Here is a 22,547-nt window from a genome sequence, read left to right as displayed (position 1 = left end):
CGAGAAGGAAGCGAGCTACGAAGTAGCAAGAAAGCCAAAGCCAAATTTAGAAATCTACGGTACGGACCCAGAAAAAGGCCCAGAAAAAGTCCGAGACGCATGCCAGAGGCCCAGAGCCGAAAACGTCGACGTAGACACCACGCATAAGCTGCCAGGGCTGTGTAGCGACGACGACCAGAGAAGCCACTTACAAGCTCTCTTTCCGCCAGAGTCCGTTGCGTCCGACGTCGCAGACAACGACGACGACGACGACGACGACGAACACAAAAACATCAACAACACCGACTCCCGCTCCCGCTCCCCTCTCGCTCCAACTGTAGCTCCAACTCCGACCCCAACTCCGGCAACAACAACACCACCAACACATATGAAGGCCATGAAGAGAGTGGGCATAAACCGGGTGTTGGGCTCCATCCGGCGGAAGAGTAAGCACAGAAACACCCCTCCGGAAATCTACTGGACTGGAAGACTCTCCATCTGAATAAATATTTGAAAAGCTAATCGCGAGACCAATCCAGCTTCGGCCGATACGTCCCCCGAAACAGCCCTCGACACGCCCGAAGCCAACGCGATACGGAATGCGGTAGGTTGCGGAGACACCCTCCCGCGCAAAACGAGGCTGACCACCCGCAGCGACTATTCTGCGAATCCGGCGGTCCCAAAGGCTCGGTACGTCCTCCTACATCTTGCGACGCCGAAGGACGCGAGGGCAAGGCTAATATGGGCAGCAGGCCGAGGAAGTACTCTACCTACCCATGATCGTCGAGGCCTGCGAGTCTTCCCCCTCGGCCGCGCAAGAGGCCTCCCTCGTAATCCGCAAGTTCCTGTCAAAAGACAACTTCACAAAGCCCTACGTGCAATACAACGCTATCATCCTGATCCGCATCCTGGCCGATAACCCGGGCAGAACGTTTACCCGGAACATTGATGCCAAGTTCGTGGCGACGCTTGAGGATCTGTTGCAGGTGGGCAGGAATCCAAGCGTCAAGCAGCTCTTGATGGAGACGCTGGAAACATTTGGACGCGAGAAGAGCCATGATGAAGGGTTGGCTTTGCTGGGCGAGATGTGGAAGAGGGAGCGCGAGAGGATAGCTAAGGAGCACGTTGGTTCCCCTATACCAAACGTCATGAGAAGGGTCAATGAGCTGACAAGTAATCAGGGCCCGCCGGAACCACGAACCCCCAACGTGCCACCTCCCGGCCAGCAGCAACAGCAGAGTCAACAAAGCTATTTCTCCCGCAGCCACAGCTCGCGCCAGCTGCCCACCCCTCACGAACTCTCCTCGCGCATCGAGGAAGCGCGTACCTCTGCCGACCTCCTCTCGCAAGTCGTGCAGTCGACACCCCCCTCCGAAATTCTGCACCATGAACTCGTCCGTGAATTCGCAGACCGGTGCCAGAGCGCCAGCAGGAGCATACAAGCCTACATGATTGCCGAGAACCCCAGCCCGGACAATGACACTATGGAACAGCTGATCGAGACCAACGAGCAGCTCAACAGAGCCATGAACCAGCACCAGCGCGCCCTCTTGAGCGCACGCAAAGCAGCAAGCCAGGGGGCTAACGGCGCGTCCACACCACCCGCCGCTGACCTCCACGGCGCTTTCGCTCCCCCGGCCGGTCCACCACCAGGCCGCACGATCTCAAGGACCAACTCCACACTCGCGCGCAAGCCGGTGAAGACAAACTCGCAGCGTTCAGTCGCTCAAGTGCCCGCCGGCCCCGAGGCCGAGAAATCCTCCTCGGCGTGGAAAACCGCGAACCCGCCTTTTCCCAGGGATGAGCCTAGTGCGGCGACGGGCCAATTCAACGACCGAATGGGCGTCGAGCCGTATCACCCGGGCTTCAGCTCGACGCCGAGTTTTACGGGGAGGCCACAAAGCTCGATGGGCAAGGTGATGATACATACTGCTGCGGTGCCGGAGCGGGATGAGCCGGATAGCGATGATGATGATGATGGTCGGAAGGAGACGGTTACGACGACTGCTCCGACTATTCCGGCGAAGGAACCCGTTTATCGGTTTTAAGAATGCAGAGTGCCGAAGGGTAGATGTGTTGGGGCGGAGTGGAAGTGGAAGTGAACGCGGGATGGGTGGCACGAGGACCCGGATAAGGGGTGGCATAAGGTATAGATGGGGAGGGGAGGATCTACTACTCTTGTGTTTTTTTTTTCATTCCTCGTTCTTCCTCTAGTATTCTTGTACGGTCCTGGGGGTTTTTCCCCCTTCTCCATTCTGGGGGAAAAGCGGCCTTTTCCCTTTTTTCCCTCCCTCACTACCCCCCTTTTTTTTGATACCATTTGATGATGAGAGAAAAAATAGATGGAATAACGAAGATGGACGAAGGCCTTTTTGCATTTTTCTTTTTTTCTCTCTCTCTTTGCAGACTCGAGACTCGAGACTTGATCATCTTTGTCCCTCCCCGTAAGCAAAGCAGGTAGGTATGTAAAGGGCCTCTTGAGCTGCTTGCTGCTTGCTTGCTTTGGTCCCGCGATGTCGACTTGACTTGACTTGACTTGACTTGACTTTGATACTTCTTCCTGGGTGGGTCGGTCGGTAGGTCGGTAGATACGTGTCTCTGTCTTCCTTCGCTGTTGGAGGGAGGGGGATTCTTAAGGAGAAATGAATGAAAGGGAATGGAGGAGGGGGTGTGTGATGGGGAAGGGAGGTATTGGCTTGTGGCTTGTGGCTTGTTTGGATTGGATTGGATGGATGGATGGATAATGGATACCAGGAACGACCTCATCTTTTTTTGCAGGGCGGGCAGGGCGGTCAGGGAGGGCAGGGAGGGCAGGGAGGGCAGGGTATAGTAGGGAAGTAAGCAGGTGAGTATATGAGCTGGCTAGCTGGCTGGTTGCTGGTTGGGGAGGGGAGGGGAGGGGAACAAGTAGCTAGTTAGATAAGTAGATTGTGTGGAGGATTTACATCAATAGGTGGGTAGAGTAAGGAGAGGAGAGGAGAGTAGAATAGAATAGCACTTTTCTTTTTAATCCAAGGTAGTTTTGAAAATTGAAAGCTGTACTTGCTTATTGTAAAGAAGATATCTTGCAGTTTCCCAAGACGCTACTAATCGTCGGCTCGCTTAAGTAGACCGACCTCCTCATATCCTTCCAGTCTTAATCGGCCTAAGCGATCGCGGATCGGAAGCGAATGCAGATTTTCCCACTTTATTATCAATGTCTGTATATAAAATACAGTTTACAATATCACTTTTCGATTTCGAATCGCCTATTAGCATTTTACAACTACTCATAACCCGAAAACGCACGTATCCGAAAAAAAAAGCTTCCAAAGATTTTTCAATACAAAAGCTACGCTTAATCAGGTTGTCTTGATGCAATTACAGACCTGGCGACGGGTTTCTAATGCGCTATAGTATCCTTATTCGAACACTTGTAAGAGACATAGGAGATGGCCGCGCGTGGGTACGATCTTAATAAGCCTACGCAAAGCTGAGCGCGAGCGGAAAAAGACTGGACGAGAACGCTCTGCTGCAAGCTTGGTTATTGAAGATGACGATTTCATATATATCTTAATTTTCACTTCGAAGAGAGATTTGATGGTTGCAATGGTTATTTAAGCGTGAGGTTTTGCGGCTTCGTAAAAAAAAAAAAAAAGGTATTCTTCGATCAGCTTTCTTTTAATCGTCGGTTTCCTTAAATTTTAATTCGAAAGAATTGACCGACTTGCTGTAGCAAGTCGGCACTACTAAAGCGGGACACCCAGCAAGGCGGGACAGTAAAATTTGCTCCTTTTTAATAAATAAAAAATCAACCAATTGTTATATAATAATTATCTTTGTATAAAAAGATGCGCCGTATTGAGTTTGATATTAATCAATTAATTGAATTTTAATTACAAGTTGTAATTCCTTTATTGTGTTGAGTTAAAGTAATAAAAATAGTACTTTTAGTATATTCTTTTCGATTTTTGTAATGCGTGTATATCAGAATTGCCGCGTATATATTAGAATAAGCGAGGAATACGAAAATCGGACTTTTATTCAAATCTATCAAAAAAATACGTGCATCACTACCAACTTTTATTTAATAATTAATACCTTTAGCAATATAATATATTAAGTCATTTATTTTCGATCTATATGACGTTTTTTTGAATTAAGGTTGTGGCTATTAAGATATTTGCAATAAACAAGTAAATTTGAATTATTTAAGATAGTTTTTGACCATTTTTTTATTACATTTCAATGTATTAGATTACTATAAATCAATGGATTTTTATAATTTTAATTCACGTTTATAAAGCAAAATTTTCTAAGCATATAAAGATTTTTTTTTATATTTTTAATGATAATAGTTGTTGTTTAATAAGTGGTATACCGTTACTGTCCCGCCTTGCTGGGTGTCCCGCCTTGGTGGTGCCGACCTGGCTGCGCCAGGTCGGGATTTTTTACAAATTAAATTCAAGGCAACCGACGATTACTTTGTATTCTTTCTCGATGGCGATTATTTTACATTTATGGCCGATGTTATTAACGACATTTTTTTATAACAAGATCTTTTTTCTTTCTCTTGATATTAATATCGATAGCGATAGATTTAATTTTGATAGTAGTAATAGTGGGCCTTGACGTCGCAACTTTTGGGGCCCTTCCCTAAAGTAGGCGAAAAAATTATGTCCCGCGAAAAAATTATATCCCGCTTCAACGCTAAAAATCGCGAGGAACGTAGACACTTATATTGCTTATAACATTGCTCACAACGTTGCAATAATATATATATATATATATTTAATAATGTTATTCATTCTTAATTAAGCTACGAAAAAATTATTTCACCGCGTGTCCTTTGAATTGAATTAAGAGATGCTACAGATCGAATCGATATCGAATCTTCTTTCTCTTCAAGCTCTTTTTCAAGCTTTTCTTACCCAATAAGCATCATTTTTGCTAAAGGAGACGAAGGTAAGGTATTTAATCTTTCATCTTCGTCGTCATCGCTAATTTGAATGCAAGATAATGGGTTTTGTCTAATTCGAAAGCGTTTTTCTTTTGTAAAGATTTGAAGATCGATTGAATACGAAGGGTCCGCGAATGTAACAAGATCTCTTTCTTGAACTTCTTTTAACGCAGCTTTTTCGTTTGCAATTGCGTCTCGAAAAGAAATCAAATCAATATTATCAGCTTCTAGTTCTTTTGCTATAAGTTGCTTTTCGCGGTCTCGAATAAGGACTTTTCGTTCGGGTAGAATGTGTATAAGAATCCTTCGACCTTGTTGCTTATACGCTTCGTTCAACCATTTCTTTCGCTCTTTTTCGGCTTTCCGATCAAGAACTCTTTGATTATAACGATCGTTTCGAATTTTAATCGTTGCTGACTTGAGTTTAGCGTTCGCTATCTTAAGACTAGCTTCTTGCTTTTTTATCTCTATAGCCTTGACTTTTTCGAGTGCTTTAGAAGCTAGTATATTCCTTCCCGTTTGCAAACTCGACCTTCTAATTAGCTTTTTCCGATGTGTATCGCGCTAAAGCTTTTGATTTTTATCGAGTTCTGCTTGATCAAGGCTTCTTCGTAACAACTAAGTCTCGGTACCTTGTTTCGCGATATCGAAGCGTTAGCGGCTAAGAGAAGAAAGAGCTATTTTAATCTTATCGTTCAGATCGTCGAGTTGCTTTACGCAATCTTGAAAAGATTAAAGAGGTCGAGGTAGCGCAAGAAGAAGTAATTCGTCAAGTTGCTTATCGATTGAAAAAGAATATTCATCTTCTTTAAGATCAGACGTTTCTCCGTACTCGAATATATGCAATCCCGCTTCTTTTTTACTCTTTTTACTATACTCTTTCAATTTGCGTTGAATTTAAGAAAAGCTGATCGGCCACATTCTTGCATCTCGAAAAGCGTGTTTGATATTCCGAGTTGTAAAGGTTTGCTCGCGAATTTAAAGAAGGTCTCGCATAAACGATAAGATAGTATATTCAGCTTCGAAGCTTCGAATAGCATCTATGATAGCATATTATTGATTATGTTTCTAAGTGCGAAAGCAGCCGACATCGAAAGGTTGTAAAAGATGAGTTTAATAAAAAAGGAATTTGATAAGCTATATACGATTTTGTTTAGCTAGTAAAATGAAATTTAAAGCTTCGTAGCAAAGCTGACCATCAAGTAATAATATTATCTACGATTTATCGAGTCTTTGATCGGTATGCTTAATAAAGTGCTTAAGCCACTCTATAATAATCTTATCGTTCGTATAACCGGATTCGAAAACAGTGACAACTTCATGTCTAGTCATCTTTTCGGAAAACCAAGACGCTATAATTTGCTTTCCGAGCACAATAATCATTAAAGGAATAGCTTTTCTATCGGCAAGAATAGCTTCGATCACAGTTACGAATAGTCGATTTTCACAGATTCTTGTATACATCTCTTTGATTCCGATAGGTACGATAACTTCTTCTTCGGCCGGCATACAAATCCGCGCGCCTTTCTCATCTATATTTGCGATTCTATGCTTATCTTTAGGCCTAATTCCGCAGAACTAGATAGCAGGAACAAGCTCGGTATAGAACCAGTTGGAAAGAGATTTCTCGGTATGCATATCGACGCGATAAGATGCGATTAGTTTGGTCCGTATAGCATAGAGTTCTGCTGTATTTCTTAACTAAGATTGAAACTAACGCTAAGAAGGTTCTGGCTTATTTTCTTGTATTTTAAAGTAGCAAATGCATCGATAAAGCATACGCTTAATAGCTCCTTTCCTTCTTTTAGTTGCTTGATCTGCGGCGTAGATTAAAACAGCTTTATGCTGTGCTGCTAATAAAACCATAAGCCTCCTTACTTGTAGCGCTTTCCTTTCTTTCAATCGAGTTTGTTTAGCTTGATACTTATTCTATCTTCGCTTTAAAGTATTAGGCTTCTCTATCATATAAATGCGACTCGCAATAAGAAGTGTTTCGGAAAGGTTTTCGAAGAGCCATTCGAATGCTAGCTGTATTCGCTTATGTTAAGAAGCTTTTAAGAGCTTCTGGTATTCAGAATTAGGATCAAGAAGTGCAAGAGCGCGCGCGCGTTTTTTGCTTATTTTTATTTGGGTACGTAAGTCAATGTTTGATGGAAAATGTTGTGTTGAAGTGTTGTTGAAGTGTCTACGTTCCTCGCGATTTTTGGCGTTGAAGCGGGACATAATTTTTTCGCGGGACATAATTTTTTCGCCCACTTTAGGGAAGGGCCCCAAAAGTTGCGACGTCAAGGCCCACTATTAAATGTTTAAACGATTTATTACGTGGGGTAAGAAACGGATCAGACTCTAATGAAAATAGTAATCGATAATCACATCTTTTATCGGATCATACGATTCTAGATTTTTCGAAAGAGGATGTACTCGTAGATTCATTACTTATGTAGATATTTTATAATTATAGTAATAATTATTATAATGTATTTTTTTTACGAAAAATCCGCATTCGCTTCCGGTCCGCAATCGCTTACGCCGACTAGGACTGAAAGGATATAAGGATGCCTACTTAAGCAAGCCGACGAGTCCTTCTTCTGGAAGGGGAAAGTCGATCAAATTCCAGGGGCTGAATTGTCACCCTTGCGGAATTTTTTCAGAGGCCGCTTATTTGGCTATTGGTAGTTGGTAAATAAGACAAATTCTGTGTAAAGTCAATCAGAAGGGGTTTTCTTTTGGAAGTATGTCTGTCTACTTGGCATATTCATCAGCCCGATGAACCTAATTTGAAATCTGCCGGATCCAGGTATTTGTATCTAGCATGTCATTTTACGATTAGTCGAACACTTTATTTCCTCTCGCTCTTTATGGCTATTCTATTTCTTTCTACAAAAGCAGCAAAAGCAAAAGTAGAGACACAAGTAAAAGTAAACGGACGCTTTCACCGTTACACCTAGCACCGTCATGTGTGTCAGAAACTCGGCTGGTATGTACGTATAGCTTTGCAGGACGGTACACCGAGTACAAGCCACCCGCCCCTATCAGTGTCAAGCCCAGCCCGCCAGCCAGTCAATTTCCAAGTAAACATACGTCTGGCGAGAAAGCGGGAATGCATGCAATCAATCTATTCTATTCTTGGCTGTCTGCCTGTCCGCATCAAATCAAGCTTCCGTAAACTTCAAGCTTAAGCTTAAAAAGGGGCGAAGAGACAAGAATGCCAGAGCTGAACTCAGCTCAGCCTTATGTGTACCTTTCTCTGCAGATCTCAGCGGCACAGCTAGCTAGTTGCGGCTGAGACCCTAGACTTGAGCATCTAATCCCCCCCCAAAAAATCATCAGCCCAAAGAAAAGCAGCAGCCACTCAAAAGAGCAGCCGCAGATGAGCGGGAGTACAAGACACGGCGGCGGGTACGAGAGAGGGACGTTATTATTATATAAACAGGACACCTCCTTCCCCCGCCCTGAGGCCGACCGTCCGGGTCTGTAGCCAGTCAGTCAGTTTTCATTCAGGAAAGAAAGAAATCATCAGCTAATCATATATCGATATCGCTATCATCTCATCCAATCGTATACATACCTACCTACCTACTTACTTACTTACTTACTACTACCCCCCTATATATCATCAAAGATGGCTCTCGCAATCGGCGGCGCCGCACTCGTCCCTCGCCTGAGCGACTTCTTCGGTCCCGGCATCACGCCTCGATTCGAGAATGCCGCTGCTGGACATCTCCTCCAAGCGCGACAGTCGTCGAACTCCTCGTCCTCGTCCTCGTCCTCGTCCTCGTCCTCCTCCTCCTCTTCAGATTCCACCGTGAACCTCTTCATCGACTCCACGGACCCGGACTTCGAGTACGCGGCCTCGGTCATCAGCGCCTGCCGGGACGAGACGGTCTACGCGCTGCAGTGCACAGCCGGGCCCAGAAACGTGGGCGGCCAGACGTGTGGGCCTAATGCTGTTGTGAGTTTCCTTACATATATATATATATATATATATATGATGATGAGGATGAAGACGAATAGCTGATGATGATGACTGATGATATTAGATCGCCACGCTCACCAACGGCGCATCCACCTACGGTTTCTCCAGCGAAGTCACGACCACGACGCAGGGCGTAGAAGTGAAAGCCACAGTCATCGAGTCCTGCGCTCTAGCAGCTACTACTGCCGCAACCTGTACGCAGACCCCTCCCCTCTCCCCGAAACCAAACCCAAAAAAAAGAAAAAAAAAAAGAAAAAGGAAGCGAAAGCCTTGCCTCATCACCTTTGAGCATCGTCGCGGGACCTACCACCCATTAACATCTCCCAAAACAGGCACCGCCACAGTCAAAGGCGAAGCAGACGGCACCAAGACCTCAACCTCAACCACCACCATCCTGTCCGGAAGCGACTACATGCGCTTCGACGTCGCCATCACCGGAGGCGCCGAGAAGACCGCCGCCGCGACGGGCGCGTGCGAGAGTAGCGCGGCCGCTGGGAGGACTCTGGGCGCCAGCAGCGGTAACGTGATGCTGTGGGCTCTGGCGGGCTTTGCGGGCGCGGCGAGCATTCTGTCGATGGCGTAGTGCCAGTGTAGTCGGTGCGGTGCGGTGGATGGGGATTGGGATTGCGATCGGGATGGGATTTGCGTCTCATCTGGTACACAGAATGGATACTCGTCTATCGGCGCTTGCTTGCTGGCTGGCTGGCTGGCTGGCTGGGTGGCACGCTTAGGAAAGTAAGAAGCGAAGCGAAGCGAAGCGAAACAGTTGGGGGGAAATCCATCCATCCATTCATTCATCCATCCATTCATCCACATCTTTTTTTTTTTCTTCCCTTCTTTCCTCCTCTCTTTTCTCTTATTCAGCAAGCCGGCAGAGAAATCCTACACCCCCGAAAAAACAACGCAAATTTCGACATCGAAAAAAGATACTTGTTTTTTTTTTTAGCGTGAATGATAGTAATGATAAAATGTTTACGTTTACACTCAAAGGAGAACGCAGGCTATACAACCTTCAATGCCTTGAAAGGCTGCCGGTATGTTACAGGATAAAGAAAGACCTTTGATCAGACTGGTCTCTATTACAGTGGTACTCTCCCAGAGCTACTTATGAGTCCTCAGCAGCGATCGATTGCTGGGAAGTCATTTTCCCCACCCGCCATCCCTGGCCACACTTCATGTACCGGTACCTATTCAGAATGGCCCTCATGAGGAGCGTTTAGGCTTCTCTGAGCTTAGCTCAATTTGCTGATACGCAGCTGGCTTCTTAAGCAAGCTACACGGAAGCTTGCTAGCCAGCTCTCAATCACATCAATCAAAGCTCAAGGGCGCCTGTCAGCCAAAACTCATATGTTTTCACCTTTCCTTCCTTCTTCCAAGCAATCGAGTTTGAAGATAAAAGACTAAAGAAGAAACAGCAGCAGCAGCAGCAGCAGGATCTACAAGAGGAGACAAAACAAGACAACAAGTCAATCTATTCTCTAGTACTTCATTTCATTTCATCTCATTTCATTTCATTTCAACTCATCTATCCATCAATCGCTAGTCACCTAGATAAGATACCTCTAACCTACCGATCATTATCTCAACGAGCGCTAGCCTGTACGCAAGGGTTGTATTCTCCGTAGTGTGCTTGCTGTCTTGTGTCTCTGAGCATATATACATATATATATGTACATATGTACACACACACACACACACAGACACACACACACGCACACACGCACACACATATATATATATACATATATACACATACACATACCTGCATGTAAGTGACTAATAAACACCAAACCAAACCAAAAAACCAAACCAACCCAAGGCTTGCTTTGTAGTAGGTGTCAGAGTATCAAAGTAATTCACTCTAGCCGAATACCGAATCCTGAATACCGCATACCGCATACCGTCTACTCATATTCATTCGCCCCTATCCCGACATGGGTCTGTCGAAGATGAGAAGGAGGAGACCGATCGATCATAGGTACACACAATGCAGTAGGAGCTTCTTCAACGGAAAGCGCCCCGATCACGTACGATCTGACCAGCGGAAAGAAAGCATAGATGAATGATCTAGACGTCTAGAGGCAGGAAGGATTGGTATTTCAAATTATGCGCCTCCCGCTCAGGACGCGTCAAAGGCCCCCTCCCTCAACCAGCCCCCTTCTACTATCCCAGGACACCTTTCCCAAGTGCACCCAGACTCATCTCGTATCGACCGGGACTGTGATCCAGTAGCATACTTCCACCGAACCGGATCTCACCAAATCGCTTTTCCACATCGCGCACGTATTTCAAGACGCTTCTCGTAGCCGGCCGACCCAGGTCCCTCGCCTCGCCATTACCGCCAGTCACGAGCGCATCTCGCTGCAAGACCGGCATGGTCTCCACCACAAAGACTTCTCCCGGCGGCAACAGTTTGGCCGATAACATGGATGCACGGAGGGCTTTTAGAGCAGAATATGCCCATTGGTCGTCGTCCTCGGTGTTCATTCCCGGAGGACGGTTGGCGTACCAGTTATCCATGAATGTGCCGGTGATCCCCGCCCATACACGTTTTCGAACTTCACCCTTGGCGCCTGAGTCGTCAGTCTTGAAGGCAAGAGCTACAGCTTGGAGATCATGAAGCACGCCAAGAGAAAGGTAGGGGACCAGATCTTGACCATTGATGATCGTGGTGATTAGACCCCGAGTGGCGAGTCGGAGCGACGGGGAGAGGGTGGCTGGTGGGCCGTACGCGTATACATGCACTCGCCGACCTGGTGGAAGATGTATTCTTGACGGAGCGGAACTCTGCTCAGTCTGAGATGAGCTGAGACGGAGATGCGATGACGTATAGTTAGACGATGTGAAGAAAGCCGTCGACGAGGAATCAGAGGAGGGCTCGGAGATAAGAATGGCGAGTAGAGCTGTTACGCCTCCACCAAGGGAGTGACCACACATCACCAGCCCGTAGTCAGGGAATTCCTCCAAAGCAGCTGTGATGGTGGCCATTACGCGTCCACCACCACCATCAAGGAGTCGCCTAGCTGAAGCATGCATGCCCCTGTGAACCTTATATGCTTTCCCTCTGTACTCGAGCTCGTCGTAGTCGCAAGTCATGTCGGTCAGAACGTCTTCGAAACCAAGTGTTCCACGACAGGTGAGGACTACGGCTCTGGACTCGTGGTCGAGGGAAACGAAGTGTACCATTGGAACACCCGTATTTGTGTTACCATTCGCGTCGGTACCACCTTGGGGATCTACAAAAGACGATAACAGAATGGTCGAGGGCGGCAGCTGAGTGTGAGTAGAGAATGAGTGGTGTTCATGATGATGGGACGTTTCAATCTCTTTCGCTGTCGGACCTTTCGAAGTCACGATGCCCATAACGCGAAGAAAACTGGCCCCATATGAAGCGGATGCAAACCGCACGAATCTAGTGATATTCCGAACGATATGATGCTGTGGGAACAATCCATCAATGAACCCAGTGTGAGCCAGAGCTTCAAGCGTCTCGGAGCTTTCGAAAGCGCTGCGACTTGGTTGGCTCGCCAGGACCAGTGATGTTGCCGAGTTGTTCGCTCCGAGTGTATATATACTCGGCACAACACTCTTTGATCTTCGATGCTGGAGAATCGGAGAGACTGGTTGCTTCACAATGTTCTTCTCGGACCGTGCCCTTATCAGATTGCTCTGAGCTTTCAGGTGAGTCCTGAACGCCGTTGGCGATCCAGGCCGTGTTTCAGCCGAATGTATAGAGTAGGTGTCAGTTTGAGAGAGTAGTGAGTCTCGTCGTCGCTCGTGGACCGAGTAGTAACTTCCACTCGAGGGACTCCTTTGAGTGTCGGCCGGCTGCATCGAGCCAAGGTCCCGGGACGAAAAGTAATTTGGGTCGTCTCGCTGCGGAGGCTTAGGTGTATCCCGGGCAGAAATCATGCCAGAGTTACGATGAGGAACTGGAAGGTTTGATTTTGAGGCCGACGATGGACCCGAAATTTCCCAGCTAGGTTTCATTGGAGGTGGTTTGGTCTTTGACTGTGCAGCGCTGTCTTTATTCCAAAAGTTTGGAAGTGCTGTCCCGGATCCCTTTCTGAGAACATTTCGGAACGAACCCTTCTTCTCGGAGGGTTTAGTGGGCGGCCGCTCCAAAAGAGGCTTCTTCGTCGCCGGAGGCTTCGCGGCCACTTTCCTGAGATGGGGGAGATCCGAAGTCGAAGATGCAGAGCTCATTGGTCTGCGAGTCCGCTTCTGGTTCGCAGCATGCTCTGGAGACTTCGGGATCGGTATGGACGAGAATCCAAGGAGATTGCCGAATCCCGGTGCAGTTGATCTAGGCGAGCGATCCGTGTTCATGACGTCGGAAGATAACTTTCTCGACTTACCCTTCCCGGGTGGTTCTGGCGGCAAATCAGGAAAAAGCATTGACGGTTTGCTAATCTCACTATCCTCGAGGACTCTTCTATCTTCTGTAGCTGGGAGATTTTCTTCGTCGTCGCTCTCCTCAATTTCGTTTTCCTTACCAGTCTCTTTTTTCCGCTCAATGTCGGTGCCTCGAAATGTGCTTCGAGCAATCCGATAGACCACTCTATACCTGGGAGTCAACGAGCCGTTTCTCGGTTCATTCGTCAAGGCATGGCCATCGAGATCTAACTCTGGCGTGTGATGAACATCCTCTTCCACAATCTCGACACCGTGGGGCGGTGACAGATCCAGAGGCTGTGCCCCAGTGATCTCCACTGTAATCGTTTTCGTAGTGGTAGTTTCTGTGGTAATTGACACCGAAGCGTCGGCCGGCAGGGACCTCATGATCTTTTGCCTGAGGTTGATCTCCGGCAGGTCATCCTCGGACTCGTCTTGTAACCTGCTCTCTCGCTCGATGGTCTGGACAACCTCATCTCTACCTGGAGCCACAAATGAAATGGAGTGCGTCCTTGCCACATCCTCTTCAGCATTCGGTACATCGTCCTTGCTGATGACATCGGCCCTTCTCCCGTCGTCCAGCACCACGACATCCCATACCACGGCGTCCCCAGTCCCCTCGGCATCTGTGATCTTCTTGCACCACCTCTGCAGCAGTGCTAATCCGCAGATCCCAAGCAGAAGATCCGCGACTCCGACCTTCTCGCCTTCCTGCCCGGTAGCCGGATTTTGAAACTCCCTCCGTATGAGCGTAACAATACTGGCAATGGCCCTACTCGAATCCGTGCTCCCCAGTATGCTGTCCAGCGTAAACAGCAACTGCTGTGACAGGTCTCCCGCGCCGTGTAATGCTGTGGAGGAGATGTAGAAGCCGGTGGAGGCCGCGAAAGATATATTCGTGATGGTGGAATGTAGCGTCGCGATACTCCGTTCCAGAATGCCCTCTGCCTCCACCTTCCCCAGCTGCCCTCTGCTCCGCAGGTATACATCGCGCCCGGCCCGGTGTAGGATGCCTTCAAAAGCTGCTCGACTTACCTCCAGCCCAGTCAAGGTTGTGACTCGTGCGCCATCCAGGGCCAGCCCCCCGATGAACGTCCCGAGGCGGAGGTATAGAGAGCCAGATCGCGTAGCCAAGCTCACGACGTTTGCGATGGGCGCCGGCAGCAGAGTTGAAGATTCTGCGGCTGGTGTGGGATTCGATGAAGCTATTCCGACTTCTCGGCCCTTCCTATCCCGCTCATCCGCCTGCATCTCGACCCGCTGAATGTGGCTGGACGGCGCGTGGAAGTGGAAGTGGGATATGGGGGGGGGGTTCGCGCCTTGTCGTCGGGGTCTTTCCATTCGCGATGGGTATTCGTGGGATTTGTATCCGGTTGGAGGTTGACAGGATGAAGCATTGTTTCGAGGTGGCGTCGTGCAGTTGAGACTTGCATGTATTGGTTTGGTGGTGGTGGGCTAGGGATTGGATATGGTTTCATCAAAGTAACCTGGTCGCCTTGAGCGTTTCGGTGCACCCGAGGCATGTGAGAGGGTGGCGGGGTGGCGGGGTGGCGGGGTGGCGGGGTGGAACACTGAGCGTAAAAACCAACAAACAAATATCATAGAACGAGTACCTATCCATATAGAAACCACGCATTCCGAAATCAAACCATGGAATACATATACACACCTATATACTACATTATTATCAGTTCTTGCAAACATATCAACTAATCAAAAGCTATCTATCATCCACTTCCATCAACAACATCAACATCAAACTAACCATACGAACCCCTTCTCCATCATTCTCACTATTGAACCCTAACCCTTATCCCTCTACTCAACCCATTCCACCATTCAACCCATTCCACTATCCAACCCATCCCAAACAACCACCACCAATTCCACTCCATCCCATTCCCTTGAAGTCTAAAAAAAAAAAAAAAAAAAAAAAAAACACTCTCTCTCCCCATCTCCCCCTCTCACTCACTCCCTCACCCCCCCTCCCAACCTCAGCGTTCGTTAACCGAGAACAAACAAACAAACAAACAAACAACCGAAATGGAGCGACCACACACACATACACACATACTACCTCACCTCACCTCACCTCACCTCACCACATCACCATCACCATCACCATCACCAAGGATACAAACCCCCCGACCCCTGGAATTGATACCAGCTTTGCTTTGGGTTGGATTTCCGTGCGCAAGCAAGCAAGGTCAGGCAGGCAGATGGACAGACAGACGGATAGATAGACAATGAGCCTCTTTTCTTTTGAGGCATGTCGGTATGTAGGTCTATCAGCGTAGTGCACTGTGCCCGCCCCGGAGGAAGCTGTCTTTTTAAATATTGGTATCTGAGATCAGACCGACGAGTTTGTGTTTTGTGATTGGGTGCTGGGCGCTTCTTTCATTTATTTATTTAATTTCTTAAATATTTTTTTTTTTCCTTTTTTTTTTCTTTTTTGTATAGGATCAAAGGAGTGAGCACGTCAGGACAAGCGTAAATGAATTTGGAAAAATCATGTAAAGAGGAGAAGCATCGATTCATATCGGTCTATCCCTCAAGAGAACCTTTCGAGTATACGACTCCACCAAGCTATCACTGCCCAGCACCGTATCGAATCAAAGGGTATAAAGCCGCGCGCTGAAATACAATCATTACAATGCATCATCATCCACGACCTCCCGCCCATTACATCCTCTACCGCTCAGTCATTATACGTCCCCCCCCCCCCTTTGCCCCTCCTAAAACTTCATGTTCGCAGCTGCGACTGGTGAATCAAGCCGCGGTTGGAACTTCAACGGCATCAACCTTCGCATCAGCTTTATTTTCCACTGCAATACCCTTATCAGTCTGTCCAACCTCAGTGGACGAGACAACGGCATTCTGCTTCTCAACCAATCCCTTCACAATCTTGACTTCGCTCAAAATTTCCTTCTCGAGACCAGCGCTGACGATGGCGGTAAGTGAAGCAGCTTGCTTCTTTGTCTCTTCAGCGACCGACTTCACGCTCTTGACTTCGGACAGAATCTCTTCAGACTTATCGGCTGGTGCGGAAGTAGGGATTGCCTTGACGAGGCTCTCCACAGAAGTGATGGACTTCAAGATCTCATCGTCTTTACTCGTCGGGGCTGGGATAGCCTCAACAAGGGCCTTGACTGATTGGACAGAAGCAAGAATTTCGGCGTCCTTAATCTCTTGTGGTGCGGTAGGTGCTGGCAGGGCCTTGATGCGAGTCTCAATCGAGGCGATAGACTGCAGTATCTCATCGTCCTTGCCAGCAATCTGAGCAGCTGGAGCGGGAATAGCCTCAACGAGCGCCTTGACTGACTGGACCGAAGCGAGAATCTCGGTGTCATTTGTGTCTTTCGGTGCTGGGAGGGCCTTGACCAATGACTCGACCGAGGCGATGGAAGAGAGAATCTCGTCATCTTTGCCGGCAATCCGAGCAGCTGGGGCTGGGAGAGCCTCAACCAGAGACTTGACAGCAGCTACAGATGCCAAGATTTCTTCATCTTTGACATCCTTGGCGGCGACTGGTACTGGAAGAGCCTCGACAAGGGCCTTGACGGAGGCCACTGAAGCCAGAATCTCCTCGTCCTTAACCTCTTTTTGGGTTGCGGGAGAAGGAAGTCCCTCCACAAGAACCTTGATCGAGGCGACGGAAGCGAGAATCTCATCGTCCTTCCCAGCAACCGGGGCAGTTGGTGCTGGGATAGCTTCAACCAGGATCTTGATCTCCTTCACGGAATTTTCAAGACTGGAGAGGTCGACCTTCTCGGAGCTTGGTGCAGGGACGGCGACTACACCCTTGATCTCCGTCAGGTGACCAGTGTGGGACTCGAGGGTTGCGTTCAGCTTGGCTACGGATGACTCCAACGAGGAAAGGTCGGTTTTCTCAACAACAGGCGCAGCAGCAGGTTTAGCGACGAGGCTCTTGATCTCGCTCAAGTGGGTAGTGTGAGCATCGAGAGTGGTGACCAGGGGAGACAGGTCAACCTTCTCGGCGGGAGCAGAGACGACAGCCTTCACGTCGCTGATCGAAGAACCAAGAGTCTGGATTGAACCGTTTGAAGCCTCGACGGCAGCCAGGATATCCGATGTCTTGCTGGCGGAATTCTTGATTTCGGTTAGAGAAGCATCTTGCGCCTCAATAGCAGCGATGATGGTGCCGACGTGGGTGTTGAGCGCGGAAAAGCCAGTACTGTTTGAAGTCTCAAGGTCTGACTTGACGGAGGCAAGCTCCGAGCTGACGTTCTTCAAGCTAGCGGAAGCCGCGGAGTATTCCTTGATAGTAGCGAGCTCCGCAGTGATGGCGTCCAGTTTTTCGGCCTGGGAGGATAGAGCAGACTTCAGGGGAGTAGGGCCCTCGGATTGTAGCACTTGGAGTCCCGTGGAAATGGAGTCTAGCTTCTGACCATGTGCGGCGAACAACGAAGTGTCCGAAGATGCAACTTGTTCCTGAACCAGCTTCAGGTTGTTTCCTAGCTCCACCAGCGACTTCTTTATATCGGCCACAGCGCCATCAAGGGCAGCTAGCTTGCCGGTTGTAGAAGTGTTGGCTTCGTAGTTTTGTCGGACAAGCTGCTCCGTTGATCCCAGGAGTTTGGATTCGATGGCTGAGGGCTCTAGGGCCGACTTGAGGGAAGGTTGGAGTTCGGTAGCAAGGTGTTTGGCTACGGCTCTCGTGAACTCATCGTTGCGAAGGGCAGCCGAGATTGCGTCTGATATCGACTTTGGAAGAGCGTCTGGATCCTGGGTTTGCTGACTCTTGGGAGTCTCCAGAAGTTCTGGCTGGCCAGAGAACCTCGCGCGGAGGCGTGAATAGGCCGAGGTGGACATCACAGTAAAGGTGGATGATGCTAGAAGGACGCAGAAGAGAGTCAATAGCGACGACATGCGGAGGGAGGTGGTGGGAGAAGAAGAAGTGAAGATGGAAAAAGTTCAGCATCTTCTTATTCTGCACGAGCTCCACACTCCACACGACCCATGCAGGAGACACGGAGACGGTCGCCGGTCTCACTTTGCTGGAGAACTCATTTCGTGAATCGCAGTCGGAGTGGGATTTGTGGGATTTGTAGGGATTTGTAGGGATTTGAAGGGAATTCAAGGGAATTGTAGGGGGGAAAGAAGGTTGGCAAGGGAAGGGACGGGAAAGGGGACGGGAGAGGGAAGGGAAGGCGCGGCCCGCCAGTCAGTCCGTGCTAGAAGCCTGGATCTAGACGTCCATCATTACCTACTGTACAGTACCTCGTGGAAGTATTGGAAAGTGAATATTTTATTTATACTTCTACCAGGTGGACCTTCGACTCCCCTGATGAATCCAAGCGACGATCTACGGCACAGAGTAGAATGCCGGCTTTGAGCGTTTCCTGCGGTGCAACCTCTCTGCTGGATCTGGGGATCAGTGAGCAACGCCGATCCGGCCGCCAGCTGGTAGTTAGAAATGTACCACGCATCTCATGTTTGCCTGTGCCTGTCAAGTTGTCCGGGTCGCCAGTCCGAAGGGTACGAGTCATTACGGAGTATCGGTTTGTGGTTTCCGAATAACGTTTGCGCGGCGTTGCGATGAGAAAGAAGCCGGGCTAGCGCGCAAATTTTACATACGAAGTACTAAGACTACCTACTACTACCTACTACAGTACAACAGTATCATACCCATGCAAAGGTTAAGAATTCCCAGCCTGGAGCCAATTTCCGCCAGAAACCAAGTGTTCGGTAGCTAGAAAAAAACGTTTGTCTAATTTTAAATGTTTCAAAATGGTTTTTTTTTTTTTTTTTCAATGTCAACGTACTATCCATCTGACACGACGATCTCCATCGCGGGCTACCATACCGTAGTTGATAAGTAGCAAGTCCACTGGTCCTGCAGCTACGACTATTTACCTCGCTTGCAAAAGTTACCGAGCTCCAAGCCCCAAGCCCCAAGCCGCATGGCCAGGCAGGCCACACCTCACTACAATGTTCTTACTAGGAAGGCAGCCGGGCAACTCGCCATCATCGCTATCACGAAAAGGGGGCTCTCCATCTCCACCGGTTCTCCAAGTCCCGCTCAGCAACACACACCTCGCACTCGGCAGCTCAATGCCACACAATCCAATGCATCTGAAAGCCCTGCTTCAAAAAGAAAAAGTCGACCAAACGAATCTCTCTTTTTTGTTAAATACGGAAATTCAACTAATTCTCTGCACCCTTCCTTTCCCTCTTCCTCTCCTGTTCTCCTGAGCATGCATGACTATACACATACAAACAACACACATACAAACCGCTTCATTTTACATTTTTTATATCATCAGCTTTACCACATCATCATCTTCTTCATTATATCTCAGCATATCCCCTAAAATACCTCTCAATGATCAAAACCACGTTTTTTCACATCTCCATCCTCCCCTCTCCATCTTTCCCCCCCCGCCAAAAAAGCTGCCATTTCCTCTTAAGGCACAGGCTGAAGATTGATAGAATGCATGCGTTAGGAGTCCGCGCTTTCTCGGCATTTATTTCCAGGGGGCGAGGCGAGGGGTTTTTTTTTAAAAAAAATTATTATTATTATTAAAATTTTTTTTTGCCCTTTCTTTCGAAATCTATATGCAGCGAGTCCGAGCCCTAACGTAGGCTAGCTCCCTCGGTAGCTCATTCGCGCTCACTGCGATATCTTTATCCAAGCGTACCAGAACAAAGAATGCTGTTACTTGTTTTTGGGCCTCGTTTGGTTTTTCCACCTACTTTTTTTGGATGCTCATTTTCTGTGTCTTCTCCACCCATCCTGCAGGCTGCAGCATGCCGATTAGATTTCAAATATCTTCAAACTCCGCCAAATAAGGAGGAATGAAAGACCTTGCAGAAGGTATGCACGACGACGGCCGAAACCATTTTCAATTTCTGCAAAAGCCCTTGCAAAATTTATGTATTATACATATCTAAAAAGAGCTTTTCTCCCGTAGTAGACTCGTCATCCACAACCACCAGTCAACTACCTGCCCTCTTCGCTACTTTCCGAAACCCCCTCACTCTCGTCCTCGTCGCAGAAGCACAAAGTGTCTACATGGTGAAGAGAATCAAGAACGACACCATGAGGGCGAAGAGTCCCGTCGCCTCAGCGAAAGCGAAACCGAGAATGGCGTAGGAGAATAGCTGTCCTCGCATGCTCGGGTTGCGCGCAACGCCAGTGATCAGAGCACCGAACACCGTTCCGATACCAGTTCCGGCACCTGTTAGTCGTGGATCAGTTAGCCTGCTGGTGTATTCGTCCACCTTGCGTCAAGCTGGTGGGGAGAAGGGGTTTCAATTTCGATCGCTAGATTGGATAATTGCCTCCTCTCGAGCGGCAATTGTGGGATTCTATGTGTGTGTGTTTGAGTGTGTATGAGTGTACGTACCAATCAGACCAGCAGCGGCAGCTCCGGCACCGATCAGCTTTCCCGCACCCATGATCGCAGCACCGACGGTGATAGTCTCAGTCACGACACCGCGCGTCTGGTGGCGGGCGAGGTTGGCGGCCATGTTACGGCTCATGAGGAGGCCCGAGGACCGAGCAGGTTGGAAGCGGGAGATGGAGGTTTTGGGACCTGGAGAGCAGCTCGTTAGTGCCTGGTTTCAAGCATTGCTTGCATGTTGTTTGACCTCAATTGAACTGGGAGGAGTGATGAAAATTGTTGGCATGTTGGGGTAGTAGTTATCCGGGCTTCGGTTGGGACTGGGGATGGAAGCGGGGAAGTTCGAGACCAGACACAACCAACGGCATCATCGGCATGAGAGGAGAGCAATGAATTGATCGATTGATGCATCTTGGGGGTGAGGGCATTGACGGGCAACGAAGATTGAATGGAATGATGGATGATTTGAGCGTTGGAAAACGGAAACACACAAACACACATACCGTTGGTGAAGGCACGACGAGCAACCGTGTTACCCTGGCGCATGGCAGAGAGGCCATTGGACCGGGCCGAGCGGGCAGCGATCTGAGTGATGGAGTTCATGATGGAACGAGTTGGTGATGTCGAGTGGGAGTGGAGGTTTGGGGTTTGGAATTGAAGCTGTTGATGATGGATTCGGAGGATGGTAGGGGCGTCAAGGGAGCTGGAAGACAGAGGAGAGGAGAGGAGAGGGAGGAGAGGAGAGACGAATGGACTGGAATGTACGGAGCTCTTGGGTATTGGACCGGAACTTCGATCTAGTCCGGATCAGGGAAGGGAAGGTAGTCAGCCGAACCAATAGATGATGGTATGGCAGAACTTGTCACAGATTACTAGCCAGAGCTGCATATGGACCAAAGGGGAATAGGCCGAAGCTCTAGCTACGGGACAGACAGTCTGAACTTGGAAGGCTGCACATCCCTCCTGAATATCTACCCACGAAGCGTAACAGTATCAGGACGTGACGTGACATGTATAATCAACGGATTGAGTTGAGTTGAGATGGGTTGAGATCTCCACACTCCACTCCACTCCACTCCACTCTTGGCGGAGCCACTTCCCCACGGGGCCCCCTAAACCTAAAGCCCCACTTTATTGCGCATCATCTCCATTTTTTATCGCCAATTACCCAACGAGGAAGAAGCAATTATTGATTCGAGATAGAATCGCCACCACAGACAGCTATCTCGTCCCAGTAGATACCTAATTGATCGAGAGCGAGGGTGAGGACCTGAGTATAACATCGAGCTTGCGACCTATCTGTCCAATGTATTGGAGAGAGGTAGCTGCCTACCTGCACGGCTGCTCCTTTAATTCCGCTGGATTTTATTCCCGGCCCTATCCGAAGGAACACTGATTAGGGGAAAGATCTACATAAATACATATATAGGTACATATATGTACATACCTTTATATGATATACAGCAGAGGAGATAACCAAAGAATCTTTCTCTACGAGGAATGCAACCTAGTCCGTCCGATAAAGACCACAATCCAGTCGGTCCCTTTTCCTGCAGCAGCCCTAAATGAAAAGTTGCAAAATAGACTAACTGGTTATTGGTTCGCGGGCTATTTCGGTTTCAAAATGGGCATTTCTTCAGTGTCATATACAATACGATTCTTGGCTATATACACCTCAGGGTCATATCTACAATCTTCTCTTCGAAAATGCCGACACAACACAATCATTACCATACCTGCATGACCGATTCTACCATGAAATTTTGTATGTGCATTGTCCCGCCCGGTGCTGCTGGTCCCTTTTTTTTCTCTTCTCCAAAGCCATGCAAAATCCAAGTCCCCCATGGGACATCCAGCAAGTTCATATTCTCATGCGCCCATTTACGCCCCT

General features: G+C 48.4%; 5 protein-coding genes across 5 annotated transcripts; 2 read left to right on the top strand and 3 right to left on the bottom strand.

Annotated features, from left to right (window-relative positions):
• Window positions 1-367: 367 nt before the first annotated feature.
• Window positions 368-2,027, top strand: L3040_000041 (uncharacterized protein; the record flags this gene model as incomplete). The annotated part of the gene is made up of 5 exons (XM_066154993.1): window positions 368-425; window positions 519-583; window positions 634-669; window positions 732-1,103; window positions 1,161-2,027. 5 exons carry the CDS (start codon window positions 368-370, stop codon window positions 2,025-2,027), a joined length of 1,398 nt encoding a protein of 465 aa, XP_066013062.1.
• Window positions 2,028-8,540: 6,513 nt separating this feature from the next.
• On the top strand, window positions 8,541-9,477 carry L3040_000040 (uncharacterized protein; the record flags this gene model as incomplete). The annotated part of the gene is made up of 3 exons (XM_007295057.1): window positions 8,541-8,870; window positions 8,959-9,088; window positions 9,227-9,477. The coding sequence occupies 3 exons, from the start codon at window positions 8,541-8,543 to the stop codon at window positions 9,475-9,477; spliced, it is 711 nt and encodes a 236-aa protein (XP_007295119.1).
• A 1,580-nt stretch (window positions 9,478-11,057) lies between these two features.
• Window positions 11,058-14,630, bottom strand: L3040_000039 (uncharacterized protein; the record flags this gene model as incomplete). The annotated part of the gene is made up of 1 exon (XM_007295056.1): window positions 11,058-14,630. The coding sequence occupies one exon, from the start codon at window positions 14,628-14,630 to the stop codon at window positions 11,058-11,060; it is 3,573 nt and encodes a 1,190-aa protein (XP_007295118.1).
• Window positions 14,631-16,058: 1,428 nt separating this feature from the next.
• L3040_000038 (uncharacterized protein) lies at window positions 16,059-18,122 on the bottom strand (the record flags this gene model as incomplete). The annotated part of the gene is made up of 1 exon (XM_007295055.1): window positions 16,059-18,122. One exon carries the CDS (start codon window positions 18,120-18,122, stop codon window positions 16,059-16,061), a length of 2,064 nt encoding a protein of 687 aa, XP_007295117.1.
• Window positions 18,123-20,321: 2,199 nt separating this feature from the next.
• Window positions 20,322-21,259, bottom strand: L3040_000037 (uncharacterized protein; the record flags this gene model as incomplete). Its single annotated transcript, XM_007295054.2, has 3 exons — window positions 20,322-20,491; window positions 20,660-20,848; window positions 21,160-21,259. 3 exons carry the CDS (start codon window positions 21,257-21,259, stop codon window positions 20,322-20,324), a joined length of 459 nt encoding a protein of 152 aa, XP_007295116.2.
• Between the last annotated feature and the right edge of the window lie 1,288 nt (window positions 21,260-22,547).

This window comes from Drepanopeziza brunnea (genome assembly GCF_022702325.1).
Source record: "Drepanopeziza brunnea f. sp. 'multigermtubi' strain 214-2 chromosome Unknown ctg1, whole genome shotgun sequence".
NCBI lineage: Eukaryota > Fungi > Ascomycota > Leotiomycetes > Helotiales > Drepanopezizaceae > Drepanopeziza > Drepanopeziza brunnea.
This window is presented reverse-complemented; position numbering and strand designations above follow the sequence as displayed.